Source organism: Salvelinus alpinus, chromosome 7 (genome assembly GCF_045679555.1).
Source record: "Salvelinus alpinus chromosome 7, SLU_Salpinus.1, whole genome shotgun sequence".
NCBI classification, from domain to species: domain Eukaryota; kingdom Metazoa; phylum Chordata; class Actinopteri; order Salmoniformes; family Salmonidae; genus Salvelinus; species Salvelinus alpinus.
This window is the reverse complement of record NC_092092.1, coordinates 33,916,405-33,938,853: the sequence shown is the minus strand read 5'-3', so window position 1 is coordinate 33,938,853 and position 22,449 is coordinate 33,916,405. Positions and strand designations below refer to the sequence as shown.

The window sequence follows — 22,449 nt, the reverse complement described above, 5'->3', positions numbered from 1 at the left end:
TTAAAAAAATAATCTAATAATCTGGACCCTGTAATCTTATTACCGAGGGCTAATCTGGACAGTGTGTGTGTGTGTTACCAGAGAGGAAGAGAAGAGTGAGGGCGCATCTGATAGGAAGGTTTTATGGAGGAAGAGAGAGGGAGAGGAGGGAAAGAAAGAAAGATGAAATAATTTTGTAATTTCAGTCTTTCTGCAGTTTCTTCAAGACAAGACAACCTGAGTAGAACAAACAACCAGGCCACTGCTGGAAGATCGATTGATCCCTTATTCCTATTTGTCAGTGTTGTTGTCATGGCGAGGCACTGGCGTCTGTCATCGGAGCACTTCCCCCCTGTCAGCGGCCATTTTGGATCAACAGGCGGACTCAGGGCAGAGAGAAAAGAAGAGGAAGAGGAAGAAGAGGAACGCTCACCCATCTACTCTCTCTCCAAGAGCTCCATGGACGTAGTCATGGCAACCAAACACCCGCATCTGCGAGACCCGGCGTGGGCAAAACTGGAGCTGAGACGGAGCGCCAGCCAAAATACACAGTCCTCCCCAAACACACACACACCAAAACTCACACCCCTGCAGCAATACATACAACAACCCACACCCTCACACTCACAGACGTCTCAAAATATACACGGGCACGGATCTCCCCTTAGTAACGAACGTGTGGCGCGTTGGAGTATGTGTAGCGCCAGTGTGTGTAGTAGTGGTAGCACACCAGAGACGGTCATATGGAAGGGAGGGAGTATGACTGAGGAGACCCCGTGCATCCTGTACTCCGCTCGCTCCTCCAGACTGGCTTCAGAGTCTCAGTCTTCCATACAAACACCTGCTACACCCTCCCCTTTCACCTCACCCCTAAACACACCCACTCAGAGCCCAACCCTACACACACGCCACAACCTACCCCAACTCCAATACAGACCGTCACCCCTTACCGCAGACACACCCTGTCAGACGCACACACCCTCACCTATGTCCTCACCCCTACCCGTAATGTCACCCCTACCCTCACCCCTATCTGTAACCTCACCTCTACCCTCACCTCTAGCTGTAATATCATGCCTACCTTCACCCCTATCTGTAACCTCACCTCTACCCTCACCTCCAGCAGTAATATCATGCCTACCCTCACCCCTATCTGTAACCTCACCTCTACCCTCACCTCCAGCTGTAATATCATGCCTACCCTCACCCCTGACCCCTAAAGGATGCCGACCAAATCCTTACAAAGACGAGGCCTGTTCACTCCACAAGCATCCCTCTTCCCCCTTTCCCTCCCCCTTCCCCTCTCCTTCCTGTAGAGCTCAGGGTGTGGAAGGCCTGGAGGAGAGGGGCAGCATTGAGCAGGTCCCACCCCAACCAGGGTGCACCCTTGTGGGGATGTACTATGTAGAGAAGCCCCCTATCCTGAGCCCCAGACCCAGCCCTAACAACAACACACCTCCCTTGGGTGTTTGCTTGGGCATCCCTGTACAGCAGCAAGAAGTGGAGATGGACCCTCGGGTGTTTTTCCCCAGCCCACCTGCCCACCTGGCATTGTCATGGTCACCGAGGCTCACCTGTCCGTCTGGCCGAGGTCAGAGATCGGCAGGTTTAGTTTCCTCCCTGAGCGACTCACGATTGGACGGCTGCCCCCACTGCTCCTGTAACTCTGCCTATTCAGGGGTCATGAACTTCATGACATCATTACCCCAGGGGTCAGGGTTCAGGGAGGAGGGGACAATGACATCACAGAGGGAGCTGGTGGAGGTCGGGGTGCAGGCGGGGTCACCTCAAGGTTCAAGTTTAAACTTTAGGTCCCTCCAGAGCTCCCTAAAGGATCATGGGTCGGACACTAATCTGGGGTCTCCCCCTCGGTCCAACTCCATCATGGGTTACAACACTTATCTAGGTTCACAGTCCATCTTGGGGTCCCCTCCGGGGTCAAGGTTGAACCTGAGGTCATCGCTAGGCTCCCACTCCAACCTGGTGTCGCCCTCTTCCAGTATGTTCCCTCTGGACAGCCCCAGAGAGAGGTGGGAAGAAGAGGTAGAGTGGGAGGACAGCAGCTCTGCCCCGCTGGGGGAGATGGGGAGGAGGCGGTCCTGTCTGAAGGTGGGGGTACAGGAGGAGAGGAGGAGAAGTGGAGAGTGGGATCACAGCAAGAGGAGGGGTAGTATGAAGCAGGTGCAGTGGGATGAAGACGGGATGACCTGGGATGTTTACGGAGCCTCTCTGGACCCCGAGGAACTCAGCTCGGCCATACAGGTATGTCTGTCGGTGTGTGTGGTCTGTGGAGGTGTGCGTGTTAACCCTGCGTAGCTCAGCGGCCATACAGGTGTGTGTTTGTGTTAAGTCTGTAGTGTGTCTAGCTCGACTATTCAAGTGATGGTTTCTACATGTCAATCTACACTATATATACAAAAGTATGTGGACACCACTTCAAATTAATGGATTTGGCTATTTCAGCCACACCGTTACTGATGTGTGTATAAAATTGAGCACACAGCCATGCAATCTCCATGGACAAACATTGGCAGCAGAATGGCCTTACTGAAGAGCTCAGTGACTTTCTACGTGGCACCTCCATAGGGTGTCACCTTTCCTACAAGTTAGTTTGTCAAATGTCTGCACTGCTAGAGCTGCACCGGTCAACTGTAAGTGCTGTTATTGTGAAGTGGAAACTTCTAGGAGCAACAACGCGAAGTGGTAGGCCACACAAGCTCACACAACGGGACAGCCGAGTGCTGAAGTGCGTAGCCCGTAAAAATCATCTGTCCTCGGTTGCAACACTCACCACCAAGTTCCAAACTGCCTCTGGAAGCAACGTCAGCACAAGAACTGTCCATCAGTAGCTTCATGAAATGGGTTTCCATGGCCAAGCTTAAGTTCACCATGCACAATGCCATGCGTCGGCTGGAGTGGTGAAAAGCTCGCCGTCGTTGGACTCTGGAGCAGTGAAAACACATTCTCTGAAGTGATGAATCACGCTTCACCATCTGGTAGTCAGAAGGACGAGTTTGAGTTTGGCAGATTCCAGGAGAATGCTATCTGCCCCAATGCATAGTGCCAACTGTAAAGTTTGGTGGAGGCGGAATAATGGTCTGGGGCTGTTTTTCATGGTTCGGGCTAGGCCCCTTAGTTCCAGTGAAGGGTAATCTTAAACACTTCAGCATTCTAGACGATTCTATGCTTCTAACTTTGTGACAACAGTTTGGGGAAGGGCCTTTCCTGTTCAGCATGACAATGCCCCCGTGCACAAAGCAAGGTCCGTACAGAATCGGTTTGTCTTAATTGGTGTGGAAGAACTTAACTGGCCTGCACAGAGCCCTGACCTCAACCCCATCGAACACCTTTGGGATGAATTGCACATCCTCACTGCTGCTCTTGTGGCTGAATGGAAGCAAGTCCCTGCAGCAATGTTCCTACATCTAGTGGAAAGCCTTCCCAGAAGAGTGGAGTCTGTTATAGCAGCAAAGGCGGGACCAACTCCATATTAATGCCCATGATTTTGGAATGAGATATTCGACGACCAGGTGTCCACATACTTTTGGTAATGTAGTGTATTGTTCTATATTTATCTATATATTCATCGTTTTTAATATGTTAACTGTTGTTTCTCTGACCTTATCTTATTCTATCATACAGAAACACCTGCAGCTCAAGACCAGGACAGACAACACAAACACAGAAAATACTCCCAAAACCAAACCGAAGACTAAAAGCAAATCAAGGGTTAAGATCATTTCTAAAACCAAGAACAAAACCCCTCTCATGGAAACCGCTACCCCGTCAACCCCTGTTTTGACAACCAAGGGCAAGACCGCTTCCATGGAAACCGCTACCCTGTCAACCCCTGTCACTACCAAAAGAAAGACCACTGCCATAGCAACTTCCCCAATGGCATTATCGATTAATACGGTGGCGACTGCTGCCATTGAGACTGAGGCTGACACCAAAGGAGAGGGAGAGAGAGAGGGAGAGAGAGAGGGAGAAAAAGAGGGAGAAGGATATGAAGATAGAAAGGGAGGAGAGGTAGAGAGAGAAGGACAGAGACAGAGAGAACCAGAGGGAGAGGTAAAGGTAGAGAGAGAGGAAGAAGGAAAGTTAGAGGGAGATAGCGAGGGAGGAGTAGATGGAAAGGGAAAGGGAGGAGGACAGAGGGAGGGAGGACTGAAGAGGGAAGAGACAGAGGAAAAGGGGACACCAGCGCTGTCTCGTAAGTCGTCATACCGTGAGAGTGGGCAGAGCAGGAAGAAGAGTGGAGGAGTGATGAAGACATTGAAGCGATGTGTTCGCTCCTCAAACCCCAATGAATGACACTGGAAGAACATGATCACATTATAAGACTAACCAATGACTGTATGGGACTAACACTGGAGGTTGGCGGGGTGCAGTCTAAAGGGCAAAAGAGGCATCTGAATAACCCTAACACTGGACTCCCTACTGCTGTGTTGTAGTTTTTGACTACTTTATATAAAATTGATATATGTTAGTATTGAAATATATCTGCCAGTAGGTGAAAAATATGTTGGGTTGGAAAGGATACTACTCCAGTTCAGGTTTGCAATAACATCTACAGTTGAAGTCGGAAGTTTACATACACCTTAGCCAAATACATTTAAACTCATTTTTTCACAATTCCTGACATTTAATCCTAGTAAAAGTTCCCTGTCTTAGGTCAGTTAGGATCACCACGTTATTTTAAGAATGTGAAATGTCAGAATCATAGTAGAGAGAACGATTTATTTCAGATTTTATTTCTTTCATCACATTCCCAGTGGGTCAGAAATTTACATACACTCAATTAGTATTTGGTTGCATTGCCTTTAAATTGTTTAACTTAGGTCAAACGTTTTGGGTAGCCTTCCACAAGCTTCCAAAATAGGTTGGGTGAATTTTGGCCCATTCCTCCTAACAGAGCTGGTGTAACTGAGTCAAGCTTGTAGGCCTCCTTGCTCACACACTTTTTCAGTTCTGCCCACAAATGTTCTATAGGATTGAGGTCAGGGCTTTGTGATGGCCACTCCAATACCTTGACTTTGTTATCCTTAAGCCATTTTGCCCAACTTTGGAAGTCTGCTTGGGGTCATTGTCCATTTGGAAGACCTATTTGCAACCAAGCTTTAACTTCCTGACTGATGTCTTGAGATTATGGCCAAACAGTTTTTTTTGTTTCATCAGACCAGAGGACATTTCTCCAAAAATAACAATCTTTGTCCCCATGTGCAGTTGCAAACCGTAGTCGGGCTTTTTTATGGCAGTTTTGGAGCAGTGGCTTCTTCCTTGCGGAGCGGCCTTTCAGGTTATGTCGATATAGGACTCACTTTACTGTGGATATAGGTACTTTTGTACCTGTTTCCTCCAGCATCTTCACAAGGGCCTTTGCTGTTGTTCTGGGATTGATTTTCACATTTTGCACCAAAGTATTTTTGTCTCTAAGAGACAGAACGCGTTTCCTTCCTGAGCGGTATGACGACTGCATGGTCCCATGGTGTTTATACTTGCGTACTATTGTTTGTACAGATGAACGTGGTACCTTCAGGCGTTTGGAAATTGCTCCCAAGGATGAACCAGACTTGTGGAGGTCTACAATTTTTTTCTGAGGTCTTGGCTGATTTCTTTTGATTTTCCCATGATGTCAAGCAAAGAGGCACTGAGTTTGAAGGTAGGCCTTGAAATACATCCATCCACAGGTACACCTCCAATTGACTCAAATTATGTCAATTAGCCTATCAGAAGCTTCTAAAGCCGTGACATAATTTTTAAAATAACAACTGTTTAAAGGCACAGTCAACTTAGTGTATGTAAACTTCTGACCCACTGGAATAGTGATACAGTGAATTATAAGTGAAATGACTTGTGTCATGCACAAAGTAGATATCCTAACCGACTTACCAAAACTATAGTTTGTTAACAAGACATTTGTGGAGCGGTTGAAAAACGAGTTTTAATGACTCCAACCTGAGTGTATGTAAACTTCCGACTTCAACTGTAGGTCCAGGATCCCAGAAAAAAACAGCCCTTAATGTCAATATGTGTCACTGCCTGCCTGCACTGCATTACAGTAAGCATGGATATGTGAATGTGTGGATGCCATGGATGTGTCAATAATCTCCAATAGGAAAAAAAATGTAATGTATTAAAATATCCTGTCAAAACATTCACTGATGTTACTTTCATATCTATTCTTTGTACTTTGCACTATACACACATACATGTACATAGGCACTCACTCACTCACTCACTCTCTCAAAAAAAACACACAAACACTCACATACACACACAGAGTGTTTGTAAACTTGGTGAACCATGGTGGTGTGAGTAAGTCTGTATGTTCAGTTCATTCAGGCCCTGTATACTGCTACCGTTCAGATGAGCAGGCACATTCCCTGTCATTCATCGTAGTAAAAGCCTGAAACCACACCTCACTAGTTGCTTCTACTGTTGTCATATCTCACTGTTAACGAACAAACACGGTAGTTGTATTTGTTATGTAGAGTAACAAAGCTCTCTCTCTTTCACGCCCCCTGTATGGTGAAAGTGGTACAGTCCTGGGCCTAGGTGCAAGCCATACTTATACTTTATAGGATCACTTCATCCATCCACAGCCCTAGGGAGGTTTGGATAAGTTATAGAGGTTAACTGGAGAATATTTAGAGTTAGGTAGATGTTTAGATAAGTAGAAGTAAGCCTGGTGATGGAAATTATTTACAGGTAATGGGGTGTAATAGTTTGTAGACATGAATGGGTAGAGTGGCGAATTGTGTGTGTGTATGGGGGTTGGGTTTGGAGGGTACAGGTCACCGGGTCACGTGACACAGAATCAGGAGATGGGCTGATGGGGTGAGTAGCGAGTAAAGTAGAGAGGTTGTTTTTTTCCTACATGTTTGTCCTATGTTTGCGGCCAAGGGAGTGTGTTGTGCCCGTGTGTATGTGTTCATGCATGCGCATGTATGAATGTGTGTGTGTGTGTGGGAATGTGGGTGTGTTGAAAGTGCTGATGGGCCCCCCAGAAGCCACTATCCATTGCTGTAGAAGCCCCTGGCTGCAAGAGAACAATCCAGCACTGGGGCTTTGTAGTCATCTTTGTGCCTGGGGGAAATGTGTGTGTGTTCATACGTAGGTACATGCGCGCATATTAGTTTGCGAATGAGTGTGCGTGTATGTATATGCCTGAGTATGTGCAGGTGATTGGATGCCTGTATGTGAGCGTGTGTTTATGTGTTTGTCCAGTGCTATATAAATAGTGTGCTGTGTGCGCGAGGCAGTGATTCTGCTGAAGATGGTTGATGTTCCAGGATCTCTGCTCCTATCTCTGCTGCTGCTGCTGTGTGTGTCGCCTCTGCCTGCCGCCACATACACCCTGACCCCTGGCAGACAGGCCCAGCACAAAGTCCTGCACCTGGGTGAGCCAGATACACACGTACACATCAGTGGGGGTTGGTGGGAGGAGCTTTAGGAGGATGGGCTCATTGTAATGGGTGGAATGGAATGAATGGAATAGAGTCAATCGGGGTTTTCATATGTTTGATGTGTTTGATACCATTCCATTTATTCCATTCCAGCCATTACAACGAGCCCGTCCTCCTATAGCTCCTTCCACCAGCCTCCACTGATACACATGGGCACCAGCACACGAATACACACACTCATCTTAAAGGAATAATCCACTCAAAACCACAAATTCTTATGATTTACATTGTCAAATAAGGAAACTATGTTATAACGATATATATTGTGAATTTTAGGTAGGAAGCAACATGTGAAAAGTCGACTTCAAAACCCACAATGCAATGCTCTACGGACAGGCTCGCTGGCTAGCTAGATAGCTAGTTAGTTAGTTAGTTAGAAAACGTACCTGCCTACACACACTAATGCCAAAGTCAATATCAGCATGTTAAGTAGTTAGCTAGTTGTAGTTAGAATCTCACCATGTTGATCGCGTTTCTAGCTAACGACTTTGAGTCAATGTGGTTGCTAAGGCAACGTGCAAGGAGCCTGCGAGTCCTTTAGCAGGGAGAAGAGAGGACTAAACCGCATTGTGGCACGATAGTTCAATGAAGAAAGGCCATTAATCTGACGGTGCACTGGTATAAAATATACACGTTGTTATGATGATATAGACGGATGGATGTGTTCTAGACAAGTATGCCCATACCATCTATTGTCTGATTTGGCGATCTGGAATGCGGGTATTTGTTTTGAAAGGGTTATGATATGTGATAGTGTCTTATCCCCTATCTCCAGTGACAGAACTACACTGCTCAAAAAAATAAAGGGAACACTTAAACAACACAATGTAACTCCAAGTCAATCACACTTCTGTGAAATCAAACTGTCCACTTAGGAAGCAACACTGATTGACAATAAATTTCACATGCTGTTGTGCAAATGGAATAGACAAAAGGTGGAAATTATAGGCAATTAGCAAGATGTAACAGTATAACTTTAAACCGTCCCCTCGCCCCGACACGGGCGCGAACCAGGGACCCTCTGCACACATCAACAACGGTCGCCCACGAAGCATCGTTACCCATCGCTCCACAAAGGCCGCGGCCCTTGCAGAGCAAGGGGAAACCCTACTTCAGGTCTCAGAGCAAGTGACGTAACCGATTGAAATGCTATTAGCGCGTACCCGCTAACTAGCTAGCCATTTCACATCCGTTACACTCACCCCCCTTTCAACCTCCTCCTTTTCCGCAGCAACCAGTGATCCGGGTCAACAGCATCAATGTAACAGTATAACTTTACGGGGTCCCCTCGCCCCGACACGGGCGCGAACCAGGGACCCTCTGCACACATCAACAACGGTCGCCCACGAAGCATCGTTACCCATCGCGCCACAAAGGCCGCGGCCCTTGCAGAGCAAGGGGAAACCCTACTTCAGGTCTCAGAGCAAGTGACGTAACCGATTGAAATGCTATTAGCGCGTACCCGCTAACTAGCTAGCCATTTCACATCCGTTACAAAGACACCCCCAATAAAGGAGGGATTCTGCAGGTGGTGACCACAGACCACTTCTCAGTTCCTATGCTTCCTGGCTGATGTTTTGGTCACTTTTGAATGCTGGCGGTGCTCTCACTCTAGTGGTAGCATGAGACGGAGTCTACAACCCACACAAGTGGCTCAGGTAGTGCAGCTCATCCAGGATGGCACATCAATGCGAGCTGTGGCAAGAAGGTTTGCTGTGTCTGTCAGCGTAGTGTCCAGAGCATGGAGGCGCTACCAGGAGACAGGCCAGTACATCAGGAGATGTGGAGGAGGCCGTAGGAGGGCACCAACCCAGCAGCAGGACCGCTACCTCCGCCTTTGTGCAAGGAGGAGCACTGCCAGAGCCCTGCAAATGACCTCCAGCAGGCCACAAATGTGCATGTGTCAGCATATGGTCTCACAAGGGCTCTGAGGATCTCATCTCGGTACCTAATGGCAGTCAGGCTACCTCTGGCGAGCACATGGAGGGCTGTGCGGCCCCACAAAGAAATGCCACCGCACACCATGACTGACCCACCGCCAAACCGGTCATGCTGGAGGATGTTGCAGGCAGCAGAACGTTCTCCACGGCGTCTCCAGACTGTGTCACGTCTGTCACATGTGCTCATGTGCTCAGTGTGAACCTGCTTTCATCTGTGAAGAGCACAGGGCGCCAGTGGCGAATTTGCCAATCTTGGTGTTCTCTGGCAAATGCCAAACGTCCTGCACGGTGTTGGGCTGTAAGCACAACCCCCACCTGTGGACGTCGGGCCCTCATACCACCCTCATGGAGTCTGTTTCTGACCATTTGAGCAGACACATGCACATTTGTGGCCTGCTGGAGGTCATTTGCAGGGCTCTGGCAGTGCTCCTCCTTGCACAAAGGCGGAGGTAGCGGTCATGCTGCTGGGTTGTTGCCCTCCTACGGCCTCCTCCACATCTCCTGATGTACTGGCCTGTCTCCTGGTAGCGCCTCCATGCTCTGGACACTACGCTGACAGACACAGCAAACCTTCTTGCCACAGCTCGCATTGATGTGCCATCCTGGATGAGCTGCACTACCTGAGCCACTTGTGTGGGTTGTAGACTCCGTCTCATGCTACCACTAGAGTGAGAGCACCGCCAGCATTCAAAAGTGACCAAAACATCAGCCAGGAAGCATAGGAACTGAGAAGTGGTCTGTGGTCACCACCTGCAGAATCCCTCCTTTATTGGGGGTGTCTTGCTAATTGCCTATAATTTCCACCTTTTGTCTATTCCATTTGCACAACAGCATGTGAAATTTATTGTCAATCAGTGTTGCTTCCTAAGTGGACAGTTTGATTTCACAGAAGTGTGATTGACTTGGAGTTACATTGTGTTGTTTAAGTGTTCCCTTTATTTTTTTGAGCAGTGTATATAGCTATTTCCTGATACCACAGATTGACCACTTAGAAATTAAATCATGGGGATATTGTTATTTTACTCCCTGATAGAACATAGGCTTTCACCAAATTGACAGGAGTTTCATGATTTATATTTCTGCGTGTGGATTATCCCTTTAACAGCGACTACACTGCTTTCTCAATCTACTTGTTTCGCCACCCCTTTGCCTTTCCATCACATTTCATCTGACCTCAACCAATCCTACTTGGGCCAATAACTAAAATGAAGTAAAAAAATATATGTTTATCATTCTAATTGTTCAGATCTGATCTTTGTAACTGACTGATGATTCTTAAACTGACTCGCAGACTGTGGCGTGGCTGATCTAGGATCAGTATTTGTCTGACTGTACTGACAGTTCCTGTGTATTTTATTTCCTATAGACTGGCCTAAGGACTGTGGCACGGCCCACTATAAACCTAACATGGCTGAACGGATCGTCTCTGGAAACGAGGCCAGACCTCACTCCTGGCCATGGCAGGTCTCCCTACAGGTAATCAATAAACCAATCAATCCATGAACATACTTATCTACTTGCTAACGTCAGGATGTTGAATTTTCACTTAGTTATGCATTGATGCCAATGGGGGACTCAGTGAAAATTTGACTTAAAGGTCCCGCACAGTCAAAATCATGTTTTTCATCAAATGTTATTATATTTAGATGAAACCAGATCAAAGTAGGATGACCATAGGATGAAAAATGTATGTTGCTTGTTCATTAATACTGTTTGATAATAAAGGTACTGGCCCCCTCCCCAGTGTCAAACACTTGGATTCAGGAGAAGGGCTCAGTAGAGTGCTCGAGGTGTCATAAACAAGCACCCATCAAATCAAATCAAATGTATTTATATAGCCCTTCTTACATCAGCTGTTATCTCAAAGTGCTGTACAGAAACCCAGCCTAAAACCCCAAACAGCAAGCAATGCAGGTGTAGAAGCACGGTGGCTAGGAAAAACTCCCTAGAAAGGCCAAAACCTAGGAAGAAACCTAGAGAGGAACCAGGCTATGAGGGGTGGCCAGTCCTCTTCTGGCTGTGCCGGGTGGAGATTATAACAGAACATGGCCAAGATGTTAAAATGTTCATAAATGACCAGCATGGTCAAATAATAATAATCACAGTAGTTGTCGAGGGTGCAACAAGTCAGCACCTCAGGAGTAAATGTCAGTTGGCTTTTCATAGCCGATCATTGAGAGTATCTCTACCGCTCCTGCTGTCTCTAGAGAGTTGAAAACAGCAGGTCTGGGACAGGTAGCACGTCCGGTGAACAGGTCAGTGTTCCATAGCCGCAGGCAGAACAGTTTAAACTGGAGCAGCAGCACGGCCAGGTGGACTGGGGACAGCAAGGAGTCATCATGCCAGGTAGTCCTGAGGCATGGTCCTCCGAGAGAGAATTAGAGAGAGCATACTTAAATTCACACAGGACACCGGATAAGACAGGAGAAGTACTCCAGATATAACAGACTGACCCTAGCCCCCCGACACAAACTACTGCAGCACAAATACTGGAGGCTGAGACAGAAGGGGTCAGGAGACACTGTGGCCCCATCCGATGATACCCCCGGACAGGGCCAAACAGGCCGGATATAACCCCACCCACTTTGCCAAAGCACAGCCCCCACACCACTAGAGGGATACCTTCATCCACCAACTTACCATCCTGAGACAAGGCTGAGTATAGCCCACAAAGATCTCCACCACGGCACAACCCAAGGGGGGGCGCCAACCCAAACAGGAACATCACGGCAGCGACTCAACCCACTCAAGTGACGCACCCCTCCTAGGGACGGCATGGAAGAGCACCAGTAAGCCAGTGACTCAGCCCCTGTAATAGGGTTAGAGGCAGAGACTCCCAGTGGAGAGAGGGGAACCGGCCAGGCAGAGACAGCAAGGGCGGTTCGTTGCTCCAGAGCCTTTCCGTTCACCTTCACACTCCTGGGCCAGACTACACTCAATCATATGACCTACTGGAGAGATGAGTCTTCAGTAAAGACTTAAAGGTTGAGACCGAGTCTGCGTCTCTCACATGGGTAGGCAGACCATTCTATAAAAATGGAGCTCTATAGGAGAAAGCCCAGCTGTTTGCTTAGAAATTTTAGGGACAATTAGGAGGCCTGCGTCTTGTGACCGTAGCGTACGTGTAGGTATGTACGGCAGGACCAAATCGGAAAGATAGGTAGGAGCAAGCCCATGTAATGCTTTGTAGGTTAGCAGTAAAACCTTGGAATCAGCCCTTGCCTTAACAGGAAGCCAGTGTTGGGAGGCTAGCACTGGAGTAATATGATCCAATTTTTTGGTTCTAGTCAGGATTCAGGATTCTAGCAGCCGTATTTAGCACTAACTGAAGTTTATTTAGTGCTTTATCCGGGTAGCTGGAAAGTAGAGCATTGCAGTAGTCTAACCTAGAAGTAACAAAAGCATGGATAAATTTTTCTGCATCATTTTTGGACAGAAAGTTTCAGATTTTTGCAATGTTACGTAGATGGAAAAAGCTGTCCTTGAAACAGTCTTGATATGTTCGTCAAAAGAGAGATCAGGGTCCAGAATGACGCTGAGGTCCTTCACAGTTTTATTTGAGATGACTGTACAACCATCAAGATTAATTGTCAGATTCAACAGAAGATCTCTTTGTTTCTTGGGACCTAGAACAAGCGTCTCTGTTTTGTCCAAGTTTAAAAGTAGAAAGTTTGCAGCCATCCACTTCCTTATGTCTGAAACACAGGCTTCTAGCGAGGGCAATTTTGGGGCTTCACCATGTTTCATTGAAATGTACAGCTGTGTGTCATCCGCATAGCAGTAAAAGTTAACATTATGTTTTCGAATGACATCCCCAAGAGGTATTATACACTGCTCAAAAAAATAAAGGGAACACTTAAACAACACAATGTAACTCCAAGTCAATCACACTTCTGTGAAATCAAACTGTCCACTTAGGAAGCAACACTGATTGACAATAAATTTCACATGCTGTTGTGCAAATGGAATAGACAACAGGTGGAAATTATAGGCAATTAGCAAGACACCCCCAATAAAGGAGTGGTTCTGCAGGTGGTGACCACAGACCACTTCTCAGTTCCTATGCTTCCTGGCTGATGTTTTGGTCACTTTTGAATGCTGGCGGTGCTTTCACTCTAGTGGTAGCATGAGACGGAGTCTACAACCCACACAAGTGGCTCAGGTAGTGCAGCTCATCCAGGATGGCACATCAATGCGAGCTGTGGCAAGAAGGTTTGCTGTGTCTGTCAGCGTAGTGTCCAGAGCATGGAGGCGCTACCAGGAGACAGGCCAGTACATCAGACGTGACAGAGTCTGGAGACGCCGTAGAGAACGTTCTGCTGCCTGCAACATCCTCCAGCATGACCGGTTTGGCGGTGGGTCAGTCATGGTGTGGGGTGGCATTTCTTTGGGGGCCGCACAGCCCTCCATGTGCTCGCCAGAGGTAGCCTGACTGCCATTAGGTACCGAGATGAGATCCTCAGACCCCTTGTGAGACCATATGCTGGTGCGGTTGGCCCTGGGTTCCTCCTAATGCAAGACAATGATAGACCTCATGTGGCTGGAGTGTGTCAGCAGTTCCTGCAAGAGGAAGGCATTGATGCTATGGACTGGCCCGCCCGTTTCCATCCGCCACCTCATCAGGAGCATGCCCAGGCGTTGTAGGGAGGTCATACAGGCACGTGGAGGCCACACACACTACTGAGCCTCATTTTGACTTGTTTTAAGGACATTACATCAAAGTTGGATCAGCCTGTAGTGTGGTTTTCCACTTTAATTTTGAGTGTGACTCCAAATCCAGACCTCCATGGGTTGATAAATTTGATTTCCATTGATAATTTTTGTGTGATTTTGTTGTCAGCACATTCAACTATGTAAAGAAAAAAGTATTTAATAAGAATATTTCATTCATTCAGATCTAGGATGTGTTATTTTAGTGTTCCCTTTATTTTTTTGAGCAGTGTATATAGTGAAAACAATAGTGGTCCTAAAACGGAACCTTGAGGAACACCGAAATTTACGCACCGACCGCCACTGGTATTCATATGCTCACACCATTCTATTGTTGAGGTACGCATACACCATACCAACACAGAAGAGCTGCATTTTATATACTTAATTTTTTTTTAATTGGAAGGAAAACTATTTCACTCATATTGCAATTAAATGTAGTGCATATTTCATATAAATCTGAAAAGACTGGACAGTTACTTTAAGTGGAAGGTCTTGCCTGTGGGTTGATGGCAAATGTGTGTGTTCTGTGTGTCTCAGGTTCGTCCCAGAGGCAGTAAGCACTACATCCATGTCTGTGGAGGAACTCTCATCCACAAGAACTGGGTCCTCACTGCTGCTCACTGCTTCCAGAAGTAAGACTTGCCATTCCGTGAGTGGTAGCACACAACATTATTGGATTGAGCTAAAAATGAAACACTTGTCTCAAAAGGACCACGGTCTAACCCATTCACCATAACTATGTTTAGACTAGAAAGAGACAATACATCTTGAGAAACCACCAAAAAGGACTAGTAGACTACCTGTGTGTAATGTGACAGATAGTTACATTCTGAACCCTGCGTGAACTCAGTTACCCACCATGCTGTGTGTCTCAGGGGTAAAGCCGAGGATGCTGGGAGTTGGAGGATTGTCCTGGGGAAGCACCAGCTGAAACGTTCCGAAACACCCGAGAAGGCTATCCCGGTGAAGAGGATATATCGTCACGAGCACTTCCGTTACCCCATGCACAGCGAGTTGGATTACGATATCGCCCTGGTCAAGGCTGCCACCGACATCGTGCCCACCAACCACATACGCTATGCATGCCTGCCGCGCAAACAGATCAGCCTGAAGCCAGGACAATACTGCTGGGTGACCGGCTGGGGAGACACTCGGGGTAAGGAGGGATGATTAAGGGGGAGGAGGTTGGATGAAACTAGAGATGAGGACTGAGAGGAGAGGGGGAGAAAGGTGCGGTTGGCTGGGTAGACACTCAGGTTAAGGGGGGATGAAAGGGGGAGGAGAGGAGGCTGGGGAGGCACACAGGGTAAGGAGGGGGAGGCTGAATGGAGACACTGGGAGAATCTCATTGCATACTCCTCGTATCCTCTCGCCTCCTTTTTAAAACCCATTGGAGGAGACGATCAGAGGGGAGGGACCTCTGGCTTTCTCATCCAATGGGTTTTGAAAAAAAGGTGTGGAGTGAGGACGCGAGGAGTATGCAATTGAGATTCTCCCTATGACCACTTATGTTAGAACTAAGATTGTAGACAAAAGAGCATTGACAAGGGGTGCGTTCAATAGGCATGAAACAAGTATGTTGCCTAAAGGTAATCCTGTGGTGTGTCCCTGTCTGTGTATCAGGTGGGAAGGAGAACGTGTCTCTGGCTGAGGCTCTGAACCAGGCCCGTCTGCCCATCATCGACATCAAGACCTGCCGTCAGAAGAAGTTCTGGGGAGACCGCGTCAGGGACTCCATGATCTGTGCCGGCTTCAGAGACACAGAAGGACCACCTGCTGCCTGCCAGGTAGAGAAAGGGAGGGTAGGGAAGGAGGGGACTGAGGAAGGGTGGGATAGAGGGAGGAGTGGGAAAGACCGAATGAGAAAGGGTGGAGGAAGAATTACATACTTGTACTGAGTACGCCGATTGGCTAATGTCAAACAAGCTGCGTCAACCATAAACTAAAAGTACAGCTATCATGCTCGTAAAATAAATTATAGTGTTAAAAATACATGAATAGATCTTTAAAAAATAATAATAATAATGGTTTGTTGCATTTAACTGCAGAGTTCAGCATGTGGGAGAAGCCAGAGCTCAGAGATCATAGATGATTTCCCCACTAGATATTACCAATTGGAGGGGCGTTTAAATAGATTTTTCCTAGTTGCATGCTGGTATTTACACATTTACGAGATGTTATAAACACAGCATTAGTATTAACATAGGAATGTGATCTAACAATGTTTTATACCCCCCTCTCCTCTTAGGGTGACTCGGGCGGTCCTCTGCTGTGCCAGTTGGGGCGCGACAGGTGGGAGGTGCACGGTGTGGTGAGCTTTGGCCCCATTGGCTGCACCGTGGAGAACAAGCCCAGCGTGTTCACCCGCACCGCCAATTACATCCCTTGGATCGAGGCTACGCGCATCAGAGACATCTTCATGCACTAGACCACACACAACCCCTCCACGCCCCCAAAACTATAGCATTTATTTTTTGTGCGAGATACCATATTGCCTCAGGCCACACCCCCTCTCCTCTGTGTCCATAACCTGTGAGTCACTAGTGACATCAGACAAAATTTGAATATAGACATTTTACAATCAACATTGTACTGATCATCAGCATTTCATTAAATCAAGCCACCTGTCACGATGCTGTAATCTGTGTTAAATTCTGTGTTATTCAGGATTTGTGTCTCTGAAAGTACTCTACTCTATGCAAAGGAACATACAGTATCTGCAATTTGTATGGCACGTATGACACCTTGACCTCCACCGCATCCCCAACCAATGTTCCACTTCCTGGTTGTACTCTTTCCTGACTATAACTCCCATCATGCAGTCTGTCAGCCAATGAAGTTGGCAGAAAAAGCAGAACATTGTGAACCTCTTCTTTCGAATATACTGTAGAACACTACTGTTGTTAGTTTAGCTTACTGACTGATACCAATAGTGTAGCGGGCACACAATCTGGGTTCAAACCCAGTCAGTCACAATAGCATATCCCACCCCTAACCCCACCTACAGGCTTTCACCACACAAACAGCATGAGCACAACTGACAAAGACCCAAGGCAACATATTCTCATTTTGAATGTTTGTTGTATTGTTCTTACAGTGGGCTTAACAGGCAAGGACACAAAGAGATACAGACACTTCCAGTATTGTTTGGAAGTAACTTTTAGAAAGGCCAGCATCGACTCCAACTCTTAACAGGAAAATAGTACCCACTATGAATAAATACATTACAACAGTATTGATTGTAAGGCCTTGGTAGGGTGTGTGCTGGGATGAATGTCTCTTTGCTCTTCAGCTTCATGAGAAGTCTTGTTCTGTATCTGAAGGACTACAACCCACAGTCACATGAAAGCAGAGGACTACAATCATGGCTTCCAGCAGCTCTCTGGTTGGGTCTTAGACCAGTGTTGCAGAGGTGGTTCAATGAACCATGCTTAGATGAGTAACCTTGCATTCACTCCCTGTACTAACCATTTGGCTTTACCTCAGGGGGCTAACAAGTGGGCAACCTCGTAAAATAACCAGTCAGTAACACCAGCCGACATGTTCAGATACATCCACCCTTCCCCTCCTTGAAGTTATCACTGACCAGACATGAGTGGATAGCTGTAAACCGATTTCCACTGAATTGTTTTCTTCACTCCAGTCATGTCAGATCAGTGATTACTTCACAGGGAGGGAGGAGGCATGTAAAAATGATTACAACAGGGCCCCAGTATCCATTTACTTAGCATATACTCTTAACATGGACATACTTTTACATGACTCTTTTCCCTCTTCCAGGCTACTAGACGTAGCATTCAATAATATAACAAAAGATACATTTCTAAAAACAGTTCCCAATACAATAACACATAAACCCCTTGGAAATAGCGTGAGGCCTTTTCAGATCTGTGTGGGTGAGAAGGGAGGTAACCCAGAAGGACAGGGCTGGGGGGGGCAGCAAGGGCAGTTGTGTGTAGAGAGGGCTGTTTCTTGGAGGTCATTTAGTCCATGGTTTAATGATGTCTCAGTCATGCCTCCAATACCCCAGAACCCTCTCAAGTCAGGAAGTGAACAAGGGGAGGGGCTGGTGATATTTGTGGGAGTGTTTGAATATTGGTAACCTATTCCCTGAGACTCTGGCCAAAAGTAGTACACCAAGTAAGGAATAGGGTGGAATTTTGGATGAAACGCAATAGCTAGGGATGTGTTCAGTAGAGATTTGAAGAAGAGGAGCCGCCTCTGATATGGTCCCAGTTACTGTAGAGAGCGTAGGCACCAGACATGGCCAACCCCACCAGACCACCACGAGCCACTCCCTTCAGCCCTCCTGAAACACACACAAGTTTTGAATGAGACAGATGGGGTTTCTAGGGCACTACATGTTGCACTCTTGCCCCACACGCGACACAACCATAGACTAACCACAGACAGGCCACACACCTGTGGATTTGAACAGCATGCCTGTGAGAGTCCCAGCAGCCATAGTGTTGATGTCATCCTCTGCTCCTCTAGCCTTCTCTATGGCCACGCCAAATATACTGTACAATAACGCTGTAAACACACATGCACACCCCATGGTTAATATAGACATACTAGGGACAAAACACCCAAACACCAGGTCCATGGGTTAGCCAGGGTGAAGAAGAGATTAGGAGGAAGAGAGGAGAAGAAGTGCTCACCAACAGAGCCCAGAGTGTTGGCCCAGGATGCACCTTGTCTGGTCACCATGTTGAGAATCCTGAGGGCAAGGTCAGAGGTCAGATAAGTGAGAGCAGTATATAGAGCACCCTACCACAGAACCCTCAAACGTAACTCTGGCCCTTGAAGCCAGTTCCACTGTGTTTTTTCATTGGTCCTCTCTAATCAGGGACCTGGGACACCAGGTGGGTGCAATTAATTATCAAGTAAAAAAGAAAACCAGCAGGCTCCGGACCTCATTGGGTTAGAGTTGAATACCCCTGCCATAGAACATTTATATTAGCATGAATAAAACCGGTTTCCAACGTGATAACACTAAAGCCACAGACTACTAGAGGAACACAGTGGTGCTTACTGGACGTTACGAGGTTTAGTCCAGCCCATTTCTCTGGTCTCCTTCAACCCCATCCTCAGACCATTCACTGTCCCAAACGCAGCTCCTAGAATTGGAGGGGGAAAGAGAGGGAGAGACTCAGATACAGAACCAGCAGACACTTAATATGGGAGAAGGGGAGTTATGTTCATAGAGAGAAGAGATGCGCAGGTGAAACAGAGAAACTGAGGGAAAGAGGGAGGGAATGTCTCACCTGTGATACAGCTGCCACCGATGGTGAAGAAGGCCAGTTCAAACCTCCCTCTAGTTTTACTGGCCCCTGTTGGCAGGATGAACTCATCTGTGTCCTGGAAAACACACACACACACACACACACACACAGGTTAACATCTATTATCTTAGTCGACTTGATAGTGGGAATGTCACAAATCAATTCTACATATCCATTCATTGAGTGAGGTCAACTTCTACTAACTAGCTAGGTAGCTAGCTAGCTAGCATCTCTTACCTGTACGAGGTAGCGGGGGTCAACATTAAGATAAGGCGACAGGGGGCTCATTCCAGTCACTATGTAGAAAATACAGCAACTCAGTTGATGTCAACGACGGCCAGTGTTGGCCATGTCTAGCTAACGTTAGTTAGTATGCTAGCTACCACCAACGTAGCAACATCAATTGGCAGGGGCACTTACATGGGACTCCGGCGAGCTCTGTGTTGGAGTATTCGCTGCCTCCAAAGAGACTCCCGAGGCCGCCTTTCCCTCCCGACCCAGGGGCGTTATTGTCCATGTATGGTGACGATCTGGAGACTCACCCGGCGAACACTTCGGACTGGAGATGCTGGTTGGGTTAGCTAGCTAAATAGCTAACATTAGCCTAGCTGACCAAACGTGATGATGCAAGCCAAAAGCAATAACGTTGGCGATATTTCCTAGTATCTAAAACGCAGTTATATGTTTACCTTTCAATAGTGTTGTACACTGTCTTACTGTAGGTAGTTAGATATTGAAATGATCAGCTTTTTGTAAATTATAGTTGGGTTAGTCTTTTCATCATGCTTCTCTGACCGCCACGATCTACCGTAAAGCGACCACTGACAGGCGATTACGTAAGCAGACCTGAAAGTTAAGCAACGTTATACACATCTTTGGCACTGCATTTAGGGGAATTACTCAACGTAAAACGGGTGAAATTGAGCTATGGTTGCATTTGATACGGGGCTATAAGCAAAATATTAAAATACATTTGCGAGTGTGACAATTCACGACATCAAAGGGTCACTTAAAATAACGATACATTGCACTAGATGGCAGCAAAGTAACATTAAAGCGCTCATCTGTTACCAAAAGACCAGACCAAAGAGTATAACAACCCAGCTAACAACAACAGTTCTTACAACTTTAGAGAACGTTCCCCTGAGAGTCTCATTAGGAAGTGAACGTTATTTATAATAAGGGTTACATGGTGAAAATCAGACCTGTTTGAACAAAATATATTTGACCTAAACCCTCCCTGAACAATTGAAAAAAAAACAAGTGACCCTTCGCTATACAAAAATAATAATTGAAACAAAGTGGATAGCAGAGAACATATCTAGCGTTTACACTCACTTCTTGGACAGACCAGAGCTTTAGTTAGGCCTACATTTCCACCCCAGTCAGAGTAGGCCTACCGATGCAGAAAAATGTAAGCTTTAACGGCTGAGAACTCTTCTTCCGTGGCTTAACCCAGTGAGAGAAGGTCACAAGTGTTTCCCTAAAAGCTGTCTGGGTTTAAACATCTTCTTTTGGACAGAAAGTGAATAGCTTAGTCAATTGATGGTGACAGAATTAGATTACTTTCCAAGCAAATTCAGCCCATGAATGGCAAAGAAACTAAACAATGATATCTTAATAAATGGTAGGCATATTTTTATTTTTTATTTTTTTTATTTCACCTTTATTTAACCAGGTAGGCTAGTTGAGAACAAGTTCTCATTTGCAACTGCGACCTGGCCAAGATAAAGCATAGCAGTGTGAACAGACAACACAGAGTTACACATGGAGTAAACAATAAACAAGTCAATAACATGGTAGAAAAAAAAGAGAATCTATATACAATGTGTGCAAAAGGCATGAGGTAGGCAATAAATCGAATAATTACAATTTAGCAGATTAACACTGGAGTGATAAATCATCAGATGATCATGTGCAAGAAGAGATACTGGTGTGCAAAAGAGCAGAAAAGTAAATAAATAAAAGCAGTATGGGGGGTGAGGTAGGTAAATTGGGTGGGTAGTTTACAGATGGACTATGTACAGCTGCAGCGATCGGTTAGCTGCTCGGATAGCAGATTTTTAAAGTTGTTGAGGGAGATAAAAGTCTCCAACTTCAGAGATTTTTGCAATTCGTTCCAGTCGCAGGCAGCAGAGAACTGGAAGGAAAGGCGTCCAAATGAGGTTTTGGCTTTAGGGATGATCAGTGAGATACACCTGCTGGAGCGCGTGCTGCGGGTGGGTGTAGCCATCGTGACCAGTGAACTGAGATAAGGCGGCACTTTACCTAGCATAGCCTTGTAGATGACCTGGAGCCAGTGGGTCTGACGACGAACATGTAGCGAGGGCCAGCCGACTAGGGCATACAGGTCGCAGTGGTGGGTCGTATAAGGTGCTTTAGTAACAAAACGAATGGCACTGTGATAAACTGCATCCAGTTTGCTGAGTAGAGTATTGGAAGCTATTTTGTAGATGACATCGCCGAAGTCGAGGATCGGTAGGATAGTCAGTTTTACTAGGGTAAGTTTGGCGGCGTGAGTGAAGGAGGCTTTGTTGCGGAATAGAAAGCCGATTCTTGATTTGATTTTGGATTGTAGATGTTTGATATGAGTCTGGAAGGAGAGTTTGCAGTCTAGCCAGACACCTAGGTACTTATAGATGTCCACATATTCTAGGTCGGAACCGTCCAGGGTGGTGATGCTAGTCGGGCGTGCGGGTGCAGGCAGCGAACGGTTGAAAAGCATGCATTTGGTTTTACTAGCGTTTAAGAGCAGTTGGAGGCCACGGAAGGAGTGTTGTATGGCATTGAAGCTCGTTTGGAGGTTAGATAGCACAGTGTCCAAGGAAGGGCCGGAAGTATATAGAATGGTGTCGTCTGCGTAGAGGTGGATCAGGGAATCGCCCGCAGCAAGAGCAACATCATTGATGTATACAGAGAAAAGAGTCGGCCCGAGAATTGAACCCTGTGGTACCCCCATAGAGACTGCCAGAGGACCGGACAACATGCCCTCCGATTTGACACACTGAACTCTGTCTGCAAAGTAGTTGGTGAACCAGGCAAGGCAGTCATTAGAAAAACCGA

General features: G+C 46.6%; 2 protein-coding genes across 3 annotated transcripts; one reads left to right on the top strand and one right to left on the bottom strand.

The window, feature by feature from the left end:
- The first annotated feature begins 7,210 nt into the window (after window positions 1-7,210).
- LOC139580848 (chymotrypsin-like elastase family member 2A) lies at window positions 7,211-16,734 on the top strand. The gene is made up of 6 exons (XM_071409914.1): window positions 7,211-7,382; window positions 10,755-10,864; window positions 14,639-14,733; window positions 14,977-15,257; window positions 15,725-15,888; window positions 16,350-16,734. Exons 1-6 carry the CDS (start codon window positions 7,259-7,261, stop codon window positions 16,527-16,529), a joined length of 954 nt encoding a protein of 317 aa, XP_071266015.1. The 5' UTR covers window positions 7,211-7,258; the 3' UTR covers window positions 16,530-16,734.
- Window positions 16,735-17,162: 428 nt separating this feature from the next.
- On the bottom strand, window positions 17,163-20,234 carry LOC139580849 (mitochondrial import inner membrane translocase subunit Tim23-like). Of its 2 annotated transcripts, XM_071409915.1 has the most exons (7): window positions 19,807-20,234; window positions 19,624-19,682; window positions 19,369-19,462; window positions 19,137-19,221; window positions 18,763-18,821; window positions 18,524-18,634; window positions 17,163-18,410 (listed from the first exon to the last, which is right to left on the bottom strand). In XM_071409915.1, the coding sequence occupies exons 1-7, from the start codon at window positions 19,901-19,903 to the stop codon at window positions 18,292-18,294; spliced, it is 624 nt and encodes a 207-aa protein (XP_071266016.1). In that variant the 5' UTR covers window positions 19,904-20,234; the 3' UTR covers window positions 17,163-18,291. The 2 variants fall into 2 exon arrangements, with proteins under 2 accessions (XP_071266016.1, XP_071266017.1); XM_071409916.1 differs by lacking the exon at window positions 18,524-18,634 and having other exon boundaries at window positions 19,807-20,224.
- Between the last annotated feature and the right edge of the window lie 2,215 nt (window positions 20,235-22,449).